General features: G+C 38.5%; 1 protein-coding gene across 14 annotated transcripts in view; it reads left to right on the top strand.

Annotated features, from left to right (window-relative positions):
* TASP1 (taspase 1) overlaps positions 1 to 20,103 on the top strand; it is a 353,923-nt gene that overhangs the window by 228,693 nt on the left and 105,127 nt on the right. For all 14 annotated transcript variants that reach the window (XR_007515372.1, XR_007515370.1, XR_007515371.1 and 11 more), the window contains one exon: positions 2,892 to 3,002. Coding sequence is in view for 11 of the 14 variants with exons in the window: in XM_049868965.1 (XP_049724922.1) it covers positions 2,892 to 3,002 (111 nt within the window). In the remaining 3 variants the exon portion in view is untranslated. The remainder of the gene's footprint in view (positions 1 to 2,891; positions 3,003 to 20,103) is intronic.

Here is a 20,103-nt window from a genome sequence, read left to right as displayed (position 1 = left end):
TATCTGGGAACATAAAGGCATTTTTGCTTGCAAGAGTAAGGGCAAAAGGAGGATGTAACTAAAGCCTTGTTTCTAATATCTGTGGATGAAGAATGGAATCACACTTTAAATCACACTTCAGCTGTAGGGCAGCATATTCAAAGAAACCTTGGAATTTTATGGGTAAAACCAAACAAGCCAGACTTTCTTTGATTGGAGCCTGCGGAACAAGTTTCCTGTGCCGTGGCTGTTATGATAGAGGTGATGTATGTCAGATAATAGAAGTTATAATTTTAAAAGTTTCTTGGTAAAAATCCATTAGGGAACCCTATATATTCCTGTATAACAACACAGAAAAAAGCCTCCCTGACACACAGTGTATATTTTTGATGTGACGTTAACTTCATGTGGCTTTGCTGTTTGACTTGAGGCATGTGTATATAACCTTCTGAACATTCATTTAGCTTATAATATGCCAATTTCCTAACAATTATTATAGTCCCAAAGTATAATCTTTCACTGTTCCACATGAAATACGTACACAAAGGGAATTAACATTTGTGGAGTTTCATGAGCTCAGCAGTGTCTCTACATAGTTAAGTGTCCTATTAGCTTGATTGTCATTTTTTTTCTGGTTATAAAAATAATACTGCAGAAATTTAACCAAATAGGGCTTACCCATAATCCTGCTCAGAAAGTTATACACAAGGTTACATAGTTCTAGCTCTTTCTCTGAGTAGTATTTACAACTAGATATTTATATTTTGAAGGATGTTTGCACTTTCCCAAAAGATACAGGGAAATTATTTCTGACTAAAGTTCGGCTTTTTTGAACTACTCGAATTTTTGGCAAAAATATATAATGTATATTTATATCTAATATATACCTATGTATCTATATGTGTGCATATATGGAGAAGGAGAGGGCAGGAGGGATGGAGGAAGAGGGAAGAGGGGGCGGCGAGGTGTATATATGCAGAGGAAAGTTCTGAAAAGAAAGGCACCAGCAACACGGCGTGGTTTAACAATTGCGGATACTTTTTCTCGGGGAGGTTTGTTGTTTGTGCCTGCCCTCTGTGGCAGCACATCTGAGCTAAACAGACCCAAATATCAAGTCAACTGTAGCATTAGTTTCAGTTTCATGGACTTAAGAACTTTAGATATTATTTAAAAGAAGTGGCTTCCTTTAACCATCTCAGTTCGCATGATTTGATTGCTAAGGACCCCTCCCCCATTTATGAGTGTTGTGTGTGTGTATATATGTGTGTGTGCATTATCAATGACCTGAGAAACTGTTAGCATTACTTCCTCCCTGGTCCTGCTCAGGAATCTGAGTGGAACCTGGAGAAGCTCTGTCTTTGCTGTGTGATCTTTTGACCATAGAGTTGGGGCGTACGTCTCCTTTAGCCTCATTAGATGCTTAGATCGCTTAATACCCTTTACCTATGATGTGCTGATTTTATAATAAACTAACATAGCCCTAGTGGCAGGAATCATTTTTAATGGGAAAAAGTTTTAAATGAAGCAAACTTTGTAATGATCTTGTGCAACTAACTTACTTGGATAAGAGAAATTTTATTTATTTTAAGCAGCATTTAGCATTGCTTGCCCCTCCAATGGTTCCCAAAGTAGCCTTCTGATATTTTGCATTTCTAAGACAAAGGTGCCCTGATGTCGCAAATGGCTAGGTGTGTAGCTGCTAACCAAAAGGTTGGCAGTTCAAACCCACCAATAGCTCTGAGGGAGAAAGACCTGGTGGTCTGCTTCCATAAACATTATTGTTGTTGTTGTTGTGTGCTGTCAAGTTGATTCCAGCTCAAGATTGAGTCTGTAGAATAGAGTAGAACTGCCCCACGGGCTTCCTAGGCTGTAATCTTTACAACAGCAGATTGCCAGGTCTTGTCTGCCGCAGAGCAGCTGATGGATTCAAACCACGGACATTTTGGTTTGCAGCTGTGCACTTGACCAGTGTGCCACCAGGGCTCCTTCCATAATGAGTACTACCAAGAAGACCCTACGGGGCAGTCCTACTCTGTCATGTGGGGTCGCTATGAGTTGAAATCGACTCAAAGGTACCTAACAACAGCCACAACTTCTAAGAAAAGAGAAGGCTCTTAAATCTTTTATTTGAACTTATCAGCCTGTAAATTAAATTTCTTTTGTCTCTAGCAGGTAGTTTCTACTTTTCACTAGTAGAAACTGTACTAGGCAGCACGCCTCCCTACTTGTGTCTATCACCATGCGTCTCAATGGTCCGAGCTCACCTCAGTGGATTAAAATGCACATTTTTTTAAGGACCACAGAAGTATTACCCCTGAAAGCTATGTATATTATTGTATGAATGTACTGATATGTGGTGGGCATTGCAGTGAAAAGGAGGTGGAGAAATTCAGGTTGCACCTGACTGCCAAGAATTCTCCCCTGTACTCAAGCGTGTAGGTTGCCAGAGGAAAAATGGTCTGGGACTGTGGCCACAGGTAATTGTCACTGACTGGGAGACTAATGCCAACAGAATGGAATTAAATAATGAATGAATGAATGAATTTTAAAAACAACAACAACAACAACAAAAAACCCAAGAGTCTTTTCTAATTGCCCAACAATGGAAATGAGATAGAACCTTAGGAAATTCCTAGGTGGAGAATCCGAATTCCTGTATCATATAAATCATTCCTATAAAAGGGTGTTTGTTGTTTCCTTTGAAATTAGATAGTCCTGTATTTCTTTATTTCTGCTGAATCTCATTACTAAAATTACTAGGTTGCTCATAAAAATCATTTCATTCATCACTGAATTTTTCTCCAACGTAACTGCTTCTTAAGTGATGCATAAGGGTGATTTAATGCCAGTGAGACAAGAAGGGTGTTTAGCAGCACTTTCCTTAACTGCTCTTGGTTTCTTTGGATTTTCAGGATGTGGAGAGCATCTTGTCCGCACCATACTGGCTAGAGAGTGTTCACATGCTTTGCAAGCTGAGGACGCTCACCAAGCACTCTTGGAGACTATGCAAAACAAGTTTATCAGTAAGTATGACATTGAGAAAATGACATTCTTCTAAACATAGGTCATTTTACTGACCCGTAAGCTCTATGAGGAAACCCTGGTGGTGTAGTGGTTAAGTGCTAGGGCTGCTAACCAAAAGGTCGGCAGTTTGAGTTCGCCAGGTGCTCCTTGGAAACTCTACGGGGCAGTTCTCTGTCCTATAGGGTCGCTATGAGTCAGAATCGACTTGACGGTGCTGGGTTTTTTTTTGTAAGCTCCATGAGGCAGGTACCACATTTGTGTCACTCACTGTACATAATTCAGGCACAGAGACCGAGGCCAGTGACCAGTTTTTTCTTCTGGTCTTCCCCCAAATCTCCTGGTGTCTAATCACACCCCCTCCGTCAGCCCCACGTTCAGAGTAGTGGTAGGGAGGAGCCTGGCTGGCTAAGGGTTCCTCTATATCTACTGATTTTGCCAAAATTTAGACTTTACCTACTTAAAACCCCTTTTGTTCCGAAGCTTTCTCCACCGTGAATTTAGAAAAGCCCACTTAGAAGCTCAAATGATAAAACTTATTTCAACTGTATAAGCATGCAACTGAGGGGTCCAGGGATGGGGATGAAACCCGAATCGTTTCTTAACATTGTGAGCATTGTTGTTGAGGCCTTCAACACAGTATTGTGCCCCATTGGGAAGGAGAGAGATTTTAGGGCACACAGAGGAAGGGGGATAAAAACCCCAAAAAACAGATGATGGGTAGAAAAGAATTAAATTTATTTCCGTGCCGAAAGAACAGTGAACAACAGAGTGGATGTCGCACAGGTTCTGCGTTGGTAGTTGTCTGAACTCAGGTTTTGAAGACACGAACAGTGGTATTAACTACATGCATGTTGAGAAGAACTGTCTTATGGCGAAACGTGAGCCGAGACTCGAGTTATGAATAGGACCCTGAGGTCTACTTTTGGTGACTTTTCAGAAAATGGTTGCTTAAGTTTTTACTACTGCGTGATTCAAATGTATCAGAATCAGATACCTGGTCTTATTGTTCTTTTGAATCTCGTTATTGAATGCTGTCTTTAAGGGAAACCAGATTCTTGGCCTTAATGGAATATCTAATTTATATAATTTGCTATTCGTTTTAAGATATACTGGATGCATTCTTATTATTGGGAAGTAGTAGTCAGAGTTGAAAACTAGACCTCTGGAGACATTAACTTCTTGGGAACCCCGTGGTGGGTGTGTAATTAAGGCACACAGTAACTTTGTGCTTGTTGGGAATGACCCAAAGCACTTTAATGAATTGTAAGCCTCACATTTGTGGTCTGGTTCTAGCTCTCCAGGTCTGGGTTCATGCTAAGGAGTTCTGAATTTCACTCTTTTCTCTTTGATTGCTTTAGTATACTGTTTAGGTCTTTAAAACCATTCACAGAGTTGGACTGCAGTATTTCATTTTGTCACCGGGTGCCATTACCTAATGCACATTGAACTTCATCTTAAATGTGCCAGACTCATGGATGAGAATAAGAAACTTGAGAGCTAACCTAATAGATCCCTGTCATTTAACAGCTGAAGAAACCTCCATTTGGAAGAGTTCAGTGCTTGCCCAAAGTCACCCAGTTAGCCAGTGGGTGTTTTTTTTTTTTTCCTGCGAGACCATGCTGCTTTTATTAAAAAGTAAAATGAGTGTGAAATGCAGAAAAACAATGGCTTGAGAGTTGAGACACCTAATGTCTTAGTTATCTAGTGCTGCTATAACAGAAATAGCACAAACGGGTGGCCTTAACAAACAGAAATTTATTTTCTCAGTTTAGGAGGCTACAAGTCTGACTTTAGGATGCCGGCTGTAGGGGAAGGCTTTCTCACTCTTTTGGTACTGAGGAAAGCTCCTTGTCTCTTCAGCTTCTGCTCCTGGCAGGTCTTCATGTGGCTTAGCATCTCTCTTCCCCCAACTCTGCTTACTTCTCTATGCCTAATCTGCTCTTTTTATATCTCAGAAGAGATTGACTCAAAACTGACCCTATACTGATACTGCCTCATTAACATAACAATGGAAACTCATTCCCAAATGGGATTACATCCACAGGTATACCAAAAAAAAAAAAAAAAAAAAACCCATTGCCATCAAGTTGATTCCAACTCATAGGGACCCTATAGGACAGAGTAGAACTGCCCCATAAGGTTTCCAAGGAGATGCGGGTGGATTCGAACTGCCCACCTTTTGGTTAGCAGCCAAGCTCTTAACCACTGTGCCACCAGAGCTCAAATGTAGATGTAGCACCCAGAAGATATAGCTAGGAATCTAAGAGAACCTGGGTGAGCCAATTGCTCTGTGTCTGACCCTTCTGTAATCCCCCCACTGCCTTCACAACTGCCATAACCCGTTGCTGTTAAGTGGAATCAAACTCATAGTGACCCTGTAGGACAGAGTATACCTGCCCTATAGGATTTCCAGGGAGCAGCTCGTGAATTCGAACTGGTGACCTCTGGTTAGCAGCCAGAGTTCTCAACCACTGCACCGCCAGGGCTCCTCCACAGGTATAGGGGTTAGGATTTATAACGCACATATATTTTCGAGGAACACAATTCAATCTATAACACCTGTGTTCCACTCTAAACTCTTGTCTCTGACTCGGTGAATATAGCAAGTCACTTAACCTGTTTTATCTTCTTAAAAACAAAAGAAGAAGCCGGAGCATTAGACAAGAGGCAGGTTTTAAATTCCTTTACCACACTAAATTCTGTGGAGTATCTACTGGATTCAACTCATAAATACGATATTCTTTTTAGTCAGGTGATATTTACACAGTAGTTTGAATGAGATAAATTAGATTTACCGGAGCCCTGGATTTGGAACAAGGTCGTTGAGTGTTTCCTCTTTCAACGCACTGGTGGTGCAATGGCTGTTTGGGGGCAAGGTGCTTTCTTTGTACTTAGTTTCCTTCTGAGTAAAATGAGGGGACAGATCTAGATGGTGCCTAAAACCCCTTTCTCCTCCAGAATTCTATTTGATCCTTAGTTCACAGGCCTATCAAAATGACTGTCCCTTGGTATCCACAGTGGATTGGTTCCAGGACCCCCGTGGATGCCAAAATCCTTGGGTGCTCAAGTCCCTTATATAAAATGGCATAGTATTTGCATATAACCTATACACGTCCTCATGTACACTTTAAATCATTTCTAAATTACTTATAATATTTAATAAAATGTAAATACTATGTAAATAGTTGTTATCCTGTATTGTTGAGGGAATAATGACCAAAAAAAAACTTTTTTTCTTTTTCTTTGAATATTTTCCATCAGCAGTTAGTTGAATCCACAGATGTGGGATCTACAACTACGGAGGGCCAACTGTATGTGAAAGTACAGTTGTAAATAAAATTAGTCTTTAAATAAAATTATAAACTAGAACTGTTAATAGTGGGTCTTGAGCTTTTATTTGAAATCCTTTCAGGCAGTGATTGAGGTAAGCTAGCAACTACTTTCTTGGTTTTGTGGAAAGACATCAAGCTATTCTTCCTTGTTTTTGCTTCCTTCTAAAAAAAATTTGTATAAATAAAATATCTAAGATTCTCATTGCAACATATGTATAGAAAAAACTTCTATAATAATCAGGTCAAAGATCCCCTTTTCGTTCACTCTAAGCTCCATTTTCTCTTGCCAGAAAGAACTACTCCTGACAGGGCATTTCTTATAGTCTCATTCTATGTGTGTCTTTCTATCTGTCTCTGTCTATATCTATCTCCTTCTGTATATCTATCTATATTTTAAACAGTTATATGGGAGAAATTTCTAATATATTGTTTTGCAACATGCTTTTCTCTCAACACATCTTAATATTCTTAATATGTCAATATATATAGATTTGTCACTGAGTATTCCATGGTTCCATAATTTATTTCTTCACTCTCCTCCTGAGAGAGATTTAAGTTGTCTGTAATTTTTCTCTACATCATTTTACCATCTGTGAATGCCTATTTCTCTACACACTTTTCAATAATGGTTATTATCAAATTTTCTGAAATATCCAAAATCATGGATTAAAATGATGAAGTAAAAAAGCCAGAGGAGTTAGAAGAAGCAGTGGAAGTGGTGTCATGTCTGGGAGACTGAGGTAAGCATCATAAATGAGGTCCCTTCAAGGAGGGAACATCTTGGGCTTGTTTAGCGAACAGCAAGTAATCTAATAGGAGAGTCGAGTGTATCCAGGAGAGTGGTGTAATTATAAGTCAAACAAACAGATGAACAATTTAGCAGACTTAATGTAGTATTAACCGCATAAGGCTTTTGGCAGTAGAATAGTCCACTAGGGTGTGGGATGGAAGGAGACCCTGAATGTGAAGCTACTATTTTGAAGGTCATATCAATTGGAGAAGTAGAATTAGGTTGCATAAAAAGGAAGGTCAGGTACCAAGAGATTCTCAAAGAGAGAATCTCTGGGGCTTGATGGCTAGTTGAATGTGACAGATTTGGGAAAAGAGATCAAAATAACTAGAGTTTTGATTCCAAAGGACTTGGTACTATCTGCCAATAAGATACATAAAATGTCATGTATGGAACATTGGACGTAGAGAGAGTGAGATTGGTTTTGAATATGTTGGTATAAAGGTGTTTGTAGGCAACACAGGCAGTTGGGTATATGGGGCTGAGCTTGGGAGGGAAGCTGAGACTTTGGAGTTCTCGTAATTTATGATGTCATCCATAGAGTGAAAGATCTGGTGGAGAGAGGCCAGTTCTACTCACATTATCTCAAAGAGGTCTTTTCTAACCTGCTGTTGTATGCTGTTGCATTGAATCCAACTCACAGTGACCGTATAGGACAGGGTAGAATTGCCCCATAGGGTTTCATTGGCTGTAAGTCGTTATGGAAGCAGATTACCAGGTCTTTTCCTACCCTCCTAGGCTGGCTCATGTTTCTTCTGAGCAGTTCTAGATTTATTATATACTTATTGTTTATTTTTGTCTATCTTCCTTCAGCAGAGCATAAACTCTGTGAAAGCAGAAATTTTGACTGTTAATTTTCTCCAACTGCTATAACCCCAGCAGCTAGAACAAATAGAATTATTTCTTGAATGAATGAATGAGAAGAAAGCTAAGGTAAAACCCTTAGAGTGTGTCTGCCATCAAGGGCGGGTAGAAAAAGAGTACCCTGTGACCACAAGGTAAGTACGAGCCCCGGAGACAGAAGGGGCCACATGAACCAGAGACTACATCAGCCTGAGACCAGAAGAGCAAGATGGTGCCTGGCTACAACCGATGACTGCCCTGACAGGGAAGACAACAGAGAACTCTTGCGGGAGCAGGAGACCAGTGGAATGCAGACCCCAAATTCTCATAAAAAGACCAGACTTAATGGCCTGACTGAGACTAGAAGGACCCCGGTGGTCATGGCCCCCAGACCTTCTGTTGGCCCAGGACAGGAACCATTCCCAAAGCCAACTCTTCAGACAGGGATTGGACCAGACGATGGGTTGGAGAGGGATGCTGGTGAGAAGTGAGCTTCTTGGATCAGGCAGACACTTAGGCTATGTTGGCATCTCCTGTCTGGAGGGGAGATGAGAGGGTAGAGGGGGTTAGAAGCTGGTGAAGTGGACATAAAAAGAGAGAGTGGCGGGAGGGAGCAGACTGTCTCATTAGGGGGAGAGCAATTGGTGGTATGTAGCAAGGTGTATATAAGTTTTTGTGTGAGAAACTGACTTGATTTGTAAACTTTCACATAAAGCACAATAAAAATTAAAAAAAAAAAAAATACCCTGTGAAGGGGGTAGAAAAGAGGGAGAATGAATGTGACAGAGGTGGGCTCTGTGATTTGAAACCTAGAGACAGAGGAATTTTTTGACACAACTGAAAGATTGCTGTAAGTTTAGACATATAAATAAGTATCAAGCAAAAATCGTTTGCATATAGGCATTTGGAGAGTATCAATCAACTTTCAAGCTTGTGAAGTAACAGGGTTAGAAAGAAAAAATTCTACTGTGCAGATGGAAAAGAGATTAGAAATGATGAAGATCTTTTGTGCCCAGCTATTGGTGACAAGCTAGATGGCTTAGAGTCTAATAGATAACTGACATCTACAGCTTTGCTTCTAAACTGTACATTAATATTACACAAGCTTACTGAACACCAGAAAGATGTTTACCTGTGTTTTGTTTTATGGACTATGCAAAGACATCTAACTGCGTGAATCATAACAAATTATGGATAACATTGCGAAGAATGGGAATTCCAGAAAACCTAATTGTGCTTGTGAGGAACCTATACATAGATCAAGAGCCATTCGTTTGAACAGAACAAGGGGATATTGCATGGTTTAAAGTCAGGAAAGGTGTACAAGCAAGTATCCTCTCACCATACTTACTCAATACATATGCTGAGCAAATAATCTGAGATGCTGGACTGTATGAAGAAGAACACAGTATCAGGATTGGAGAAAGACTCATTAACAACCTGCATTATACAGATGATACAACCTTGCTTGCTGAAAGTGAAGAGATCTTGAAGCAGTTACTGATGAAGATCAAAGACTGCAGCCGTCAGTATGGATTACACCTCAACATAAAGAAAACAAAAATACTCACAGCTGGACCAAAAAGCAACATCATGATCAATGAAGAAACCGTTGAAGTTGTCAGGAATTTTGTTTTACTTGGATCCACAATTGTCATGGATTGAATTGTATCGCCCCAAAATATCTGTCAATTTAGCTAAGCCACGATTCTCTGTATTATGTAACTGTCCACCATTTTATGTGATTGTCTACCATTTTATGGGAGTGTCTACCATTTTATGGGAGTGTCCACCATTTTATGTGATTTTCCTATATGTTGTAAATCCTATCACTATGATGTAATAAAATAGATTATTGGCAATTATATTGATGAGGCCTACAAGATTAGGTAGTATCTGAAGCCAGTGTCTTTTGTGATATAAGACAGAAGGGAGCAGAGAGACATGGGGACCTCATACCACCAAGAAAGCAGCACCAGGAGCAGAGCGCATCCTTTGGACCTGAGGTTCCTGCACTGAGATGCTCCCAGACCAAGGGAAGACTGATGACAAGGACCTTCCTCCAGAGTTGACAGAGGAAGAAAGCCTTCCCCTGGAGCCGGTGCCCTGAATTTTCACTTGTAGCTTACTAGGCTGTGAGAGAATAAACTTCTTTTGTTACAGCCATCCAGTTATGGTATTTCTGCTATAGCAGTGCTAGATGACTAAGGCAACAATCCACAAGTAGCAGTCGAGAAATCAAATGACTCATTGCATTGGCCAAATCTTCTGCAAAAGACCGCTTTAGAGTGTTACAAAGCAAAGTTGTCACCTTAAGAACTAAGGTGTGCCTCACCCAAGCTATGGTGTTTTCAGTCACCTCATATGGATATGAAAGCTGGACAGTGAATAAGAAAGACCAATGAAGAATTGATACCTTAGAGTTATGGTGTTGGGGAAGAATATTGAATATATCACAGACTGTCTGAAGAAGGAACAAATCTGTCTTAGAAGAAGTACGGCCAGAATGCCCTTAGAAGCAAGGATGGAGAGACTTCGTCTCATGTACTTTGGACATGTTATCAGGAGGGAACTGTCCTTGGAGGAGGATATCATCCTTGGTACAGTGGAGGGTCAGTGAAAAAGAGGAAGACCCTCAATGAGATGGGTTGACACAGTGGCTAAAACAGTGGGCTCCAGCATAACAAGATTATGAGGATGGTGCAGGACTGGGCAGTGTTTCATTCTGTTGTACATAGGGTCACTTTGAGTTGGAACCTACTCAATGGCACCTAACAACAACTTTGTTTTTCATCTTTTTTTTTCTTTAAGTTGAGTGTATTTTATAGGGAGTCACAAAGTTGCAAAATAAATCATATTTTTCTTTCCTCATAGATTAAGTTACGTATGTCAACTCCCAGAATATATTTAAGTGTACACATGAGAATGCAATTAATTGAGTGGGAGAGGAATGGGACAAATGGAAAAAGAAAAGATTTCAAGTGACTCCAAGATAACAGTCATTCTAGAAATGAATGATTTTCCAAGGGTCTTCAAGAATGTTCTTTCGGAAACTCATGGCTGAATAGAATGCCTTTTGTTTGTCCCTTTTTGGTGAGTGTTGGTGAGCTCTGAAATACCCCTTAGAGTGACATTCTTTTTCTCTCTTCTTTTTATTTTTTTTTCTCCATAGAGGATTAAGAGTCACATACGTTACATAAAACATGATGCCAGAAAGCTTGTGTGGGAATGCCAGGAGGTTGGAGAATAGGAAGGGTGATTAGATATATAATACGTGGTGGAATTGTTAAAAATAGTACAAATTTAAGATATTTTTCTTTGTCTAAAACAAATAATTAAAAATCACATTTATTGACCAGGGCAGCTAGCATTTGAAAATAAATAGTTTATCTGCATACTAAATTGAGTAGTAATACCCAGTTTGATTTTTCAGTGCGTGGTTAGTACATCTACTCCTCACATATCAACTATCTTGTTATCCGATATTGCGTATTTACACAGTAAAAAATCTACTGCCCAACTGTTTTGCGCATTAACGACATACATCTGGCAGTAAGGCATGCTGAAGTGTGACATAAGAGTAACATTGGCTGTGATGATTAAGATAATGTGTCAGCTTGGCTGGGCTGTGATTCTCAGTGGTTTGATAGTGATGTAATGATGTAATTTGGCAGTTTTGTAATGATGTGTTCATCTTCCATTTTATGATCTGATGTGATTATCCTCCATTTTTGCATAATAACAATTTTCACATAACAACCTGGTCTTTGAAACCTAACCGTGTCGGTAAGCGAGGAGTAGATGTGTGGGAAACAGAATCATCATGGTTCCCAGGAAACCTAGAAGTTACATTCTGTAATATGGCTGATGCATTGTTCCTAAAGGAAAATTTTGGAATAAAACTGAGTCACCCTGTTTTGGGCAGCATCAATCACTTTTCTTCTCTTCGTCTCATCTTACAAATAAGAAAAATTCTTTGTTATTGTATTAAATTATCAGTACAGTTGATTACAGCCGATTAATGAGATGGGCTTATCAGAATAAGTGGAAATGGTTAGCCAGCAGCAGCAGTAGAGCTTTGTAGCATTCTGTGCAGTCACAGCTGAAATTAGTTTTCTCCCATGACCTAGGTTTCCTAGTTACACAAGGGCCCTTGTCCTAGAGAACATTTCTAGAGCCTTGGAAATCCCATATATTTTGGACACTGAAACTTTTTAAGTAGTAGGGAATGATTGTATCAACAGTACATGTGTTCTCACTCACCCAGGCCTTTTTGGAACCCATTCTAAAATAGCTACCAAGTTTTGATAACTGGAAATAATTTGGTAATATTATTTACTTGGAAAGCAAATAATAAGCACAGTACTAAAAAAATGCAAAAATAGCAAAACAAACAAAAAAAACCCAAGCCAAAAAAAAAAAAAAAGAAGGAGTCTGTAAACACTCTCATGTTACTTTAAAAAGATCTGTAGTTTTGTTGCTGGTCTCTTTGGTTTCAAATGTAGCCAGATTTAGGGAACACAAATTTGATTATCAAGGCTGGTGCCGTCACCCAACTGGGAGCTGCTGAGCTATTCACAGTGGGTACTTCATTACGAATTTTGTGTTAAAAGATGTTTATGAAGTATTAGGATGTAATTAAAATCACACAAGGAATTCACAAGGAATTTGTTTCATCCCATGCAGGAAAAAAAAAGAAAAGAAAAAATAAAGGTCTTTGTTTCCATATCAGCAATTTTTTTTTTTTTCCTCCTGAGGGTACTGATTAGGTGATCAAAAAGTTCTTGTCTGTTCCTTTAGTTTGTGAGCATGTGGGGAAAACCACTAATATTAGTTACAGTAGACTCAAAGCGCATAATTATAATGTTGCAAGAAGGAAAGGAAAATTAAATCATATGAAGCTGAAGGCTTAGTGAGTATATTGACTGATTAGCTTGAACAGAGCTTAAGCTGTCCTTGGTGAATGTGGGTAAGTAAATAAATCCATAGTTTATTATAATGATCATAACAGATTTTAGAATTGTTTTTATGGTTGTAAACTTGCTTCCCGTCATGGTAATTTTTTTTTAAGCTATCAGATATTTGAGAGTATGATTTTTGAGCCTTTAAAAACCGCACATTCATGATGGAAGAATAGAATGTATGTAAACAATGCTGTTCTTAACCTTTGATGAAGGCATTAGTAAAACCCAGTCCATTCATTAGCGTTTGTAGTGGGTCAGTTGTGCTGATTGCTTTCCAAATATTTCACCTGAGACTCCGTGATAATTTTCTAGTATCCTGCCTCACCTCCAGGCTGGTTTGCAGTTTCAAACTGGGTAGGCTCAGTGTATCTTTTAAGTAGCAGATTTCTATTTATTTAAACTACTTCAAAGAAATCAAATAGCAACCTTCATAATTGAATTTGTGATTAGGGATTCTCTAATTGTATTTTTGGGGGAAATTTTGAATGTGTTGTGTAACCCTGTGTCTGTGCGTGTTTCAGGGTATGTTTTTATCTTTTTTTTTTTTTTTTTTAAGGTCTTCCTTCCCTTTCTTCCTGTAAAATATAATGTTCTCAGGAGCTTCTCAGTGTATTTAGTAACAACTTAGTTACAAAGAGGCAAAACAAATGCCTGTTTTATGAAGATATAATCCTGTATGTAAAGAATCCAATCCAAATACCAGTGGGCTGACAATAAAAATGCTATAGGTGAATATTGGCTCCCTATGGTTCAATGACTTCAAACAATAGTACTTTAAACAACATTGGAGAGTGATTAGTCTTTGATATTTCTTTTAGAAAGACATTTTGCAGACAATTGGAGAAATTTTAATAAATGATAATATGGAGTTATTTATTATTGTGGAATGAATAGTTTAATAGTATCACATCTTAGACATAATATTATTGTAGTTTGATAGCTCAATGTCCTTGTTCTTAGGAGCTGTCTTCTGAAATATTTAGGCTGGAAAGTGATGTTTCAAACTTTCAGATGGTTCAGAAAAAGTATTTATGTATCTATTTTTATCTCTATATCCATGAAAGAACACAAATATGACAAATTGTTAATTTGAGAATTTAGGCAAAAAATATGTAAATATTTATTGGGCTACTATTTCAGCTTGCCTGATGATTTTAAACTTTTTCTAAAATAAAAACCAGAGAGAAAGTTGACTTGGAAAAGTAATATTAATAATTCACTTGAGCATTTTTAGGTTTTTTTAAGTCATTCATGTGGCTTAAATAAGCATGATGAATCTACCTTGCCTACCCTGTGAGGTTGTTGTTTTTGAGGTTAGGTGCCCCGGAGTGGGTTCTGACTCATAGCAACCCTGCATGCCACACAATGAAACACTGCCTGGTCTTGCACCATCCTCACAATTGTTGCTGTGTTGTTTGAGCTCATTGTTGCAGCCACTGTGTCAGTCCATCCATTGAAGGTCTTCCTCTTTTTTGCTGACCCTTTACTTTATGAAGCATGATGTTCTTCTTGGGGTTCTGATCACTCCTTATAACATGTCCAAAGAACTTGAGACGAAGTCTCGCCGTCCTCACTTCTAAGGAGCATTCTGGCCGTACTTCTTCCAATACAGATGTATTCATTCTTCTGACAGTCCCTGACATATTCAGTATTCTTCCCCAACACCATAACTCAAATATATCAATTCTTCTTTGGCCTTCCTTATTCATTGCCCAGCTTTCACACACATATGAGGTGATTGAAAATACCATGACTTGGGTCAGGCACACCTTAGTTTTTAAAGTGACATCTTTGCTTTTTCACACCTAAAGAGGTCTTTTGCACCAGATTTGCCCAATGCAGTATGTCATTTGATTTCTTGACTGTTGCTTCCATGGGTGTTGATTGTGGATTCAAGTGAAATTAAATCCTTGCCAACTTCAATCTTTTCACCATTTATCATGATGTTGCTTATTGGTCCAGTTTTGAGGATTTTTGTTTTTCTTTATGTTGAGGTATAATCCAAACTGAAGGCTGTAGTCTTTGATCTTCATCAGGAAGTACTTCAACTCCTCTTCAATTTCATCAAGCAAGGTTGTGTCGTCTGCATATGGTAGGTTGTAAATGAATCTTCTTCATTAATCCTGATGGTGTAGTCTTCTTAATATAGTCCATGTTCTTGGATTATTTGCTCAGCATACAGATTAAATAAGCATGGTGAAAGGATACAACCCTGACGCACACCTTTCCTGATTTTAAGCCACTTAGTATCTTTTTGTTCTGTTCAAAGGACTGTCTCTTGGTCTACGTAGAGGTTCCTTATGAGCACGATTCAGTGTTCTGGAATTCTTATTCTTCACAGTGTTATCCATAATTTGTTATGATCCACACAGTCAAATGCCTTTGCATAGTCAGTAAAACACAGGTAAACATCTTTCTGTTATTCTGTTATCTGCTTTCAGCCAAGATCCATCTGAAATCATTGTTGATATTCCTCATTCCATGTCCTCTTCTGAATCTGGCTTGAATTTCTGGGCGTTCCCTGTCCATGTACTGCTTCTGCCACTTTTGAATGATCTTCAGTAAAATTTTCTTGTGTGTGATATTAATGGTATTCTTTGATAATTTCTCCATTCTGTTGGATAACCTTTTTTTGGAATGAGCATAAATATGGATCTCTTACTGTTGGTTGGCCAGGTAGTTGTCTTCCAAATTTCTTGGCATAGATGAGTGAGCGCTTCCAGCACTGCATCCTTTTGTTGAAACATCTCAATTGGTATTCCGTGAATTCCTGGAACAATGTTTCTTGCCAATGCCTTCAGTGTAGCTTGGACTTCTTCCTTCAATACCATCAGCTCTTGATCATACTTTATCTCCTAGAATGGTTGAAACATCGACCAGTTCTTTTTGGTACAGTGACTCTGTATTCCTTCCATCTTCTTTTGATGTTTCCTGTATCACTAAGTGTTTTGCCCATAGACTCCTTCGATATTGGAATTCTTTTTTTTTTTTTTTTAACTTTTATTGTGCTTTAAGTGAAAGCTTAAAAATCAAGTCAGTCTCTCATACAAAAATTTATATACACCTTGCTATATAATCCTAGTTGCTCTCTCCTTGATGGGACAGCACATCTTCTCTCCACCCTCTCTTTCCATGTCCATTCAGTCAGCTCCTGTCCCCCTTTGCCTTCTCATCTCCCTTCTAGACAAGAGCTGCTCACATAGTCTCATGTGTATACTTGATCCAAGAAGCTCACTCATCACCAGTATCATTTTCTATCCTATCCAGTCCAGTCCAATCCCTGTCTGAAGAGTTGCTTTGGGAATGGTTCCAGTCTTGGGCTAACAGAAGGTCCAGGGACCCTGACCTCCGGGGTCCTTCCAGTCTCAGTCAGCTCATTACGTCTGGTCTTTTTACGAGAATTTGAGGTCTGCATCCCACTGCTCTCCTGCTCCCTCAGGGATTCTCTGTTGTGTTCCCTATCAGAGCAGGCATCCTTGTAGCCAGACACCGTCTAGTTCTCCTGGTCTCAGGGTGATGTAGTCTATGATTTACATGGCCCTTTCTGTCTCTTGGGCTCATAATTACCTTGTGTCTTTGGTGCTCTTCATTCTCCTTTGCTCCAGGTGGGTTGAGACCAATTGATGCCTTTAGATGGTCAGTTCCTAGCGTTTAAGACCCCAGAAGACACTCTAAAGTGGGATGCAGAATGTTTTCTTAATAGATTTAATTATGCCAGTTGACCTCGATATCCCCTAAAACCATGGCCCCCAAACCCCTGCCCCTGCTACACTAGCCTTTGAAGCATTCGGTCTATTCAGGAAACTTCTCTGCTTTTGGTTTAGTCCAGTTGTGCTGACCTCTCCTATACTGTGTGTTGTCTTTCCCTTCACTTAAATTGGTTCTTGTCTAATATCTAATTATTGAATACCCCTCCATCTCCCTCCCTACTCTCGTAACCATCAAAGAATATTTTCTTCTCTCTTTAAACCATTTCTCCAGCTATTATAATAATGGTCTCATATAATATTTCTCCTCTTGCAGCTGACTAATTTCACTCAGCATAATGCCTTCCAGATTCCTCCATGTTGTGAAATGTTTCATGGATCCATCATTGTTCTTTATCAATGCATAGTATTCCATTATGTGAATATACCATAATTTACTTATCCATTCATCCATTGATGGCCATCTTGGTTCCTTCCATCTTTTTGCTATTATAAACAGTGCTGTAATGAACATGGGTGTGCATATATCTGTGTAAAGGATCTTATTTCTCTAGGATATATTCCAAGGAGTGGGATTGCTGGATGGTATTGTAGTTCTATTTCTAGCTTTTTAAGGAAGTGCCAATCGATTTCCAAAGTGGTTGTACCATTTTACATTCCTACCAGCAGTGTATAAGTGTTCCAGTCTCTCCACAACCTCTCCAACATTTATTATTTTGTGTTTTTTGGATTAATGCCAGCCTTGTTGGAGTGAGATGGAATCTCACTGTAACTTTGATTTGCATTTCTTTAATGGCTAATGATCATGAACATTTCCTCATGTATCTGTTAGCTTCTTGAATATCATCTTTAGTGAAGTGCCTGTTCATATGCTTTGTCCATTTTTTAACAGGGTTATTTTTTTGTAGTTGAGTTTTTGCAGTATCATGTAGATTTTAGAGATCAGGCACTCATCGGAAATCTCATAGCTAAAAACTTTTTCCTAGTCTGTAGGTAATCTTACTCTTTTGGTGAAGTCTTTGGATGAGCGTAGGTGTTTGATTTTTAGGAGCACCCAGTTATCTAGTTCCTCTTTTGGTGTTTCTGCATTGTTAGTAATGTTTTGTATACTATTTATTCCATGTATTAGGGCTCTTAGTTTTGTCCCTATTTTTTTCTTCCATGATCTTTATCATTTTAGATATTATATTTAGGTCTTTGACCCATTTTGAGTTAGATTTTTGTGCATGGTGTTAGGCATGGGTCTTGTTTCATTTTTGTGCAGATGGATATCCAGTTATGCCAGCACCATTTATTAAAGAGACTCTCTTTTCCCCATCTAACTGACTTTGGGCCTTTGTCAAATATCAGCTGCTCATATGTGGATGGGTTTATGTCTGAACTCTCAAGTCTGTTCCATTGATCTATGTATCTGTTGTTGTACCAGTACCAAGCTGTTTTCACTACTGTAGCAGTTTAATAGGTTCTAAAATCGGGTAGTGTGAGGCCTCACATTTTGTTCTTCTTTTTCAGTAACGCTTTACTTATCTTGGGCCTCTTTCCCTTCCATATGAAGTTGGTGATTTGTTTCTCCATCTCATTAAAAAATGTTATTGGAATTTGGATCAGAATTGCATTGTATCTGTAGATGGCTTTTGGTAGAATAGACATTTTTACGATGTTGAGTCTTCCTATCCATGAGCAAGGTATGTTTTTCCACTTATGTAGGTCTCTTTTGGTTTCTTGCAGTAGTGCCTTGTAGTTTTCTTTGTGTAGGTCTTTACATCCCTGGTAAGATTTATTCCTAAGTATTTTATCTTCTTGGGGGCTACTGTAAATGGTATTAATTTGGTGATTTCCTCTTTGATATTCTTTTTGTTGGTGTAGAGGAATCCAACAGGTTTTTGTGTGTTTATCCTGTATGCTGATACTCTGCTGAACTTTTCTGTTAGTTTCTGTAGTTTTCTTGAGGATTCTTTAGGATTTTCTGTGTATAAGGTCATGTCTTCTACAAATAGAGATACTTAGACTTCTTCCTGACTAATCTGAATGCCGTTTTTTCTTTATCTAGCCTAATTGCTCTGGCTGGGACCTCCAGCAAAATGTTGAATAAGAGTGGTGATAAAGAGCATCCTTGTCTGGTTCCTGTTCTCAAGGGGAATGGTTTCAGACTCTCTCCATTTAGGATGATGTTGGCTTTGTATAAATGCCCTTTATTGTGTTGAGGAATTTTTCTTCTATTCCTATTTTGCTTGCAGTTTTTATCATGAATGGGTGTTAAGCTTTGTCAAATGCCTTTTCTGCATCAATTGATAAGATTGTGTGGTTCTTGTCTTTTGTTTTATTTATGTGATGGATTACATTGATTATTTTTCTAATGTTGAACCATCCCTGCATACCTGGTATGAATCCCACTTAGTCATGCTGAATTCTTTTTTTCGTATGTTGTTGAATTCTATTGGCTAAAATTTTGTTGAGGATTTTTGCATCTAAGTCATGAGGAATATAGGTCTGTAATTTTCTTTTTTTGTGGTGTCTTTTTTTTTTTTTTTTTAGCTGGTTTTTGTATCAGGGATATGGTGGCTTCATAGAATGAGTTTGGTAGTATTCCATCCTTTTCTATGCTCTGAAATACCTTTAGCAGTTGTGGTGTTAACTCTTCTCTGAAAGTTTGGTAGAACTCTGCAGTGAAGCCGTCTGGACCAGGGCTTTTTTGTTGTTGTTGTTTTGGGAGGTCTTTTAATTACATTTTCAATCTCTTCTTTTGTTATGCCTTTATTTAGTTGTTCTACCTCTGTGTTAGTTTGGGTAGGTAGTGTGTTTTGAGAAATTCATCAATTTCTTCTAGGTTTTCAAATTTGTTAGAGTACAGTTTTTCATAGTAATCTGATACGACTCTTTTAATTTCAGTTGGGTCTGTTGTGATGTCGCCCATCTCATTTCTTATTCAGGTCATTTGCTTCCTTTTCTGTCTTTCTTTTGTCAGTTTGGTCAATGGTTTATCAATTTGGTTAATTTTTTCAAGGAACCAGCTTTTGGTCTTATTAACTCTTTCAATTATTTTTCTGTTCTCTGTTTCATTTAATTCTGCTCTAATTTTTATTATTTGCTTTCTTCTGGTGCCTGAGGCTTTCTTTCGTTGCTCTATTTCTTTTTGTTCAAGTTGTAGGGATAATTCTTTGATTTTGGACCTTTCTTCTTTTTGTATGTGTGCATTTACTGATATAAATTGACCTCTGAGCACTGCTTTAGCTGTGTCCCAAAAGTTCTCATAGGAAGTGTTTTCATTCGCATTGGATTCTATTGAATTTCTTGATTTCATCCTTAATGTATTCTATAACCAAGTCATTTTTGAGCGTGGTATTGTTTTTTTTTTTTATTGTTCAGTTCCGAAGTGTTTGATTTCTTTTCCCTGCTTTTCCTGTTATTTATTTCTACTTTTATGGCCTTACGGTCAGAGAAGATGCTTTGTAATATATCGATGT

Source organism: Elephas maximus, chromosome 25 (genome assembly GCF_024166365.1).
Source record: "Elephas maximus indicus isolate mEleMax1 chromosome 25, mEleMax1 primary haplotype, whole genome shotgun sequence".
NCBI classification, from domain to species: Eukaryota; Metazoa; Chordata; class Mammalia; order Proboscidea; family Elephantidae; genus Elephas; species Elephas maximus.
This window is presented reverse-complemented; position numbering and strand designations above follow the sequence as displayed.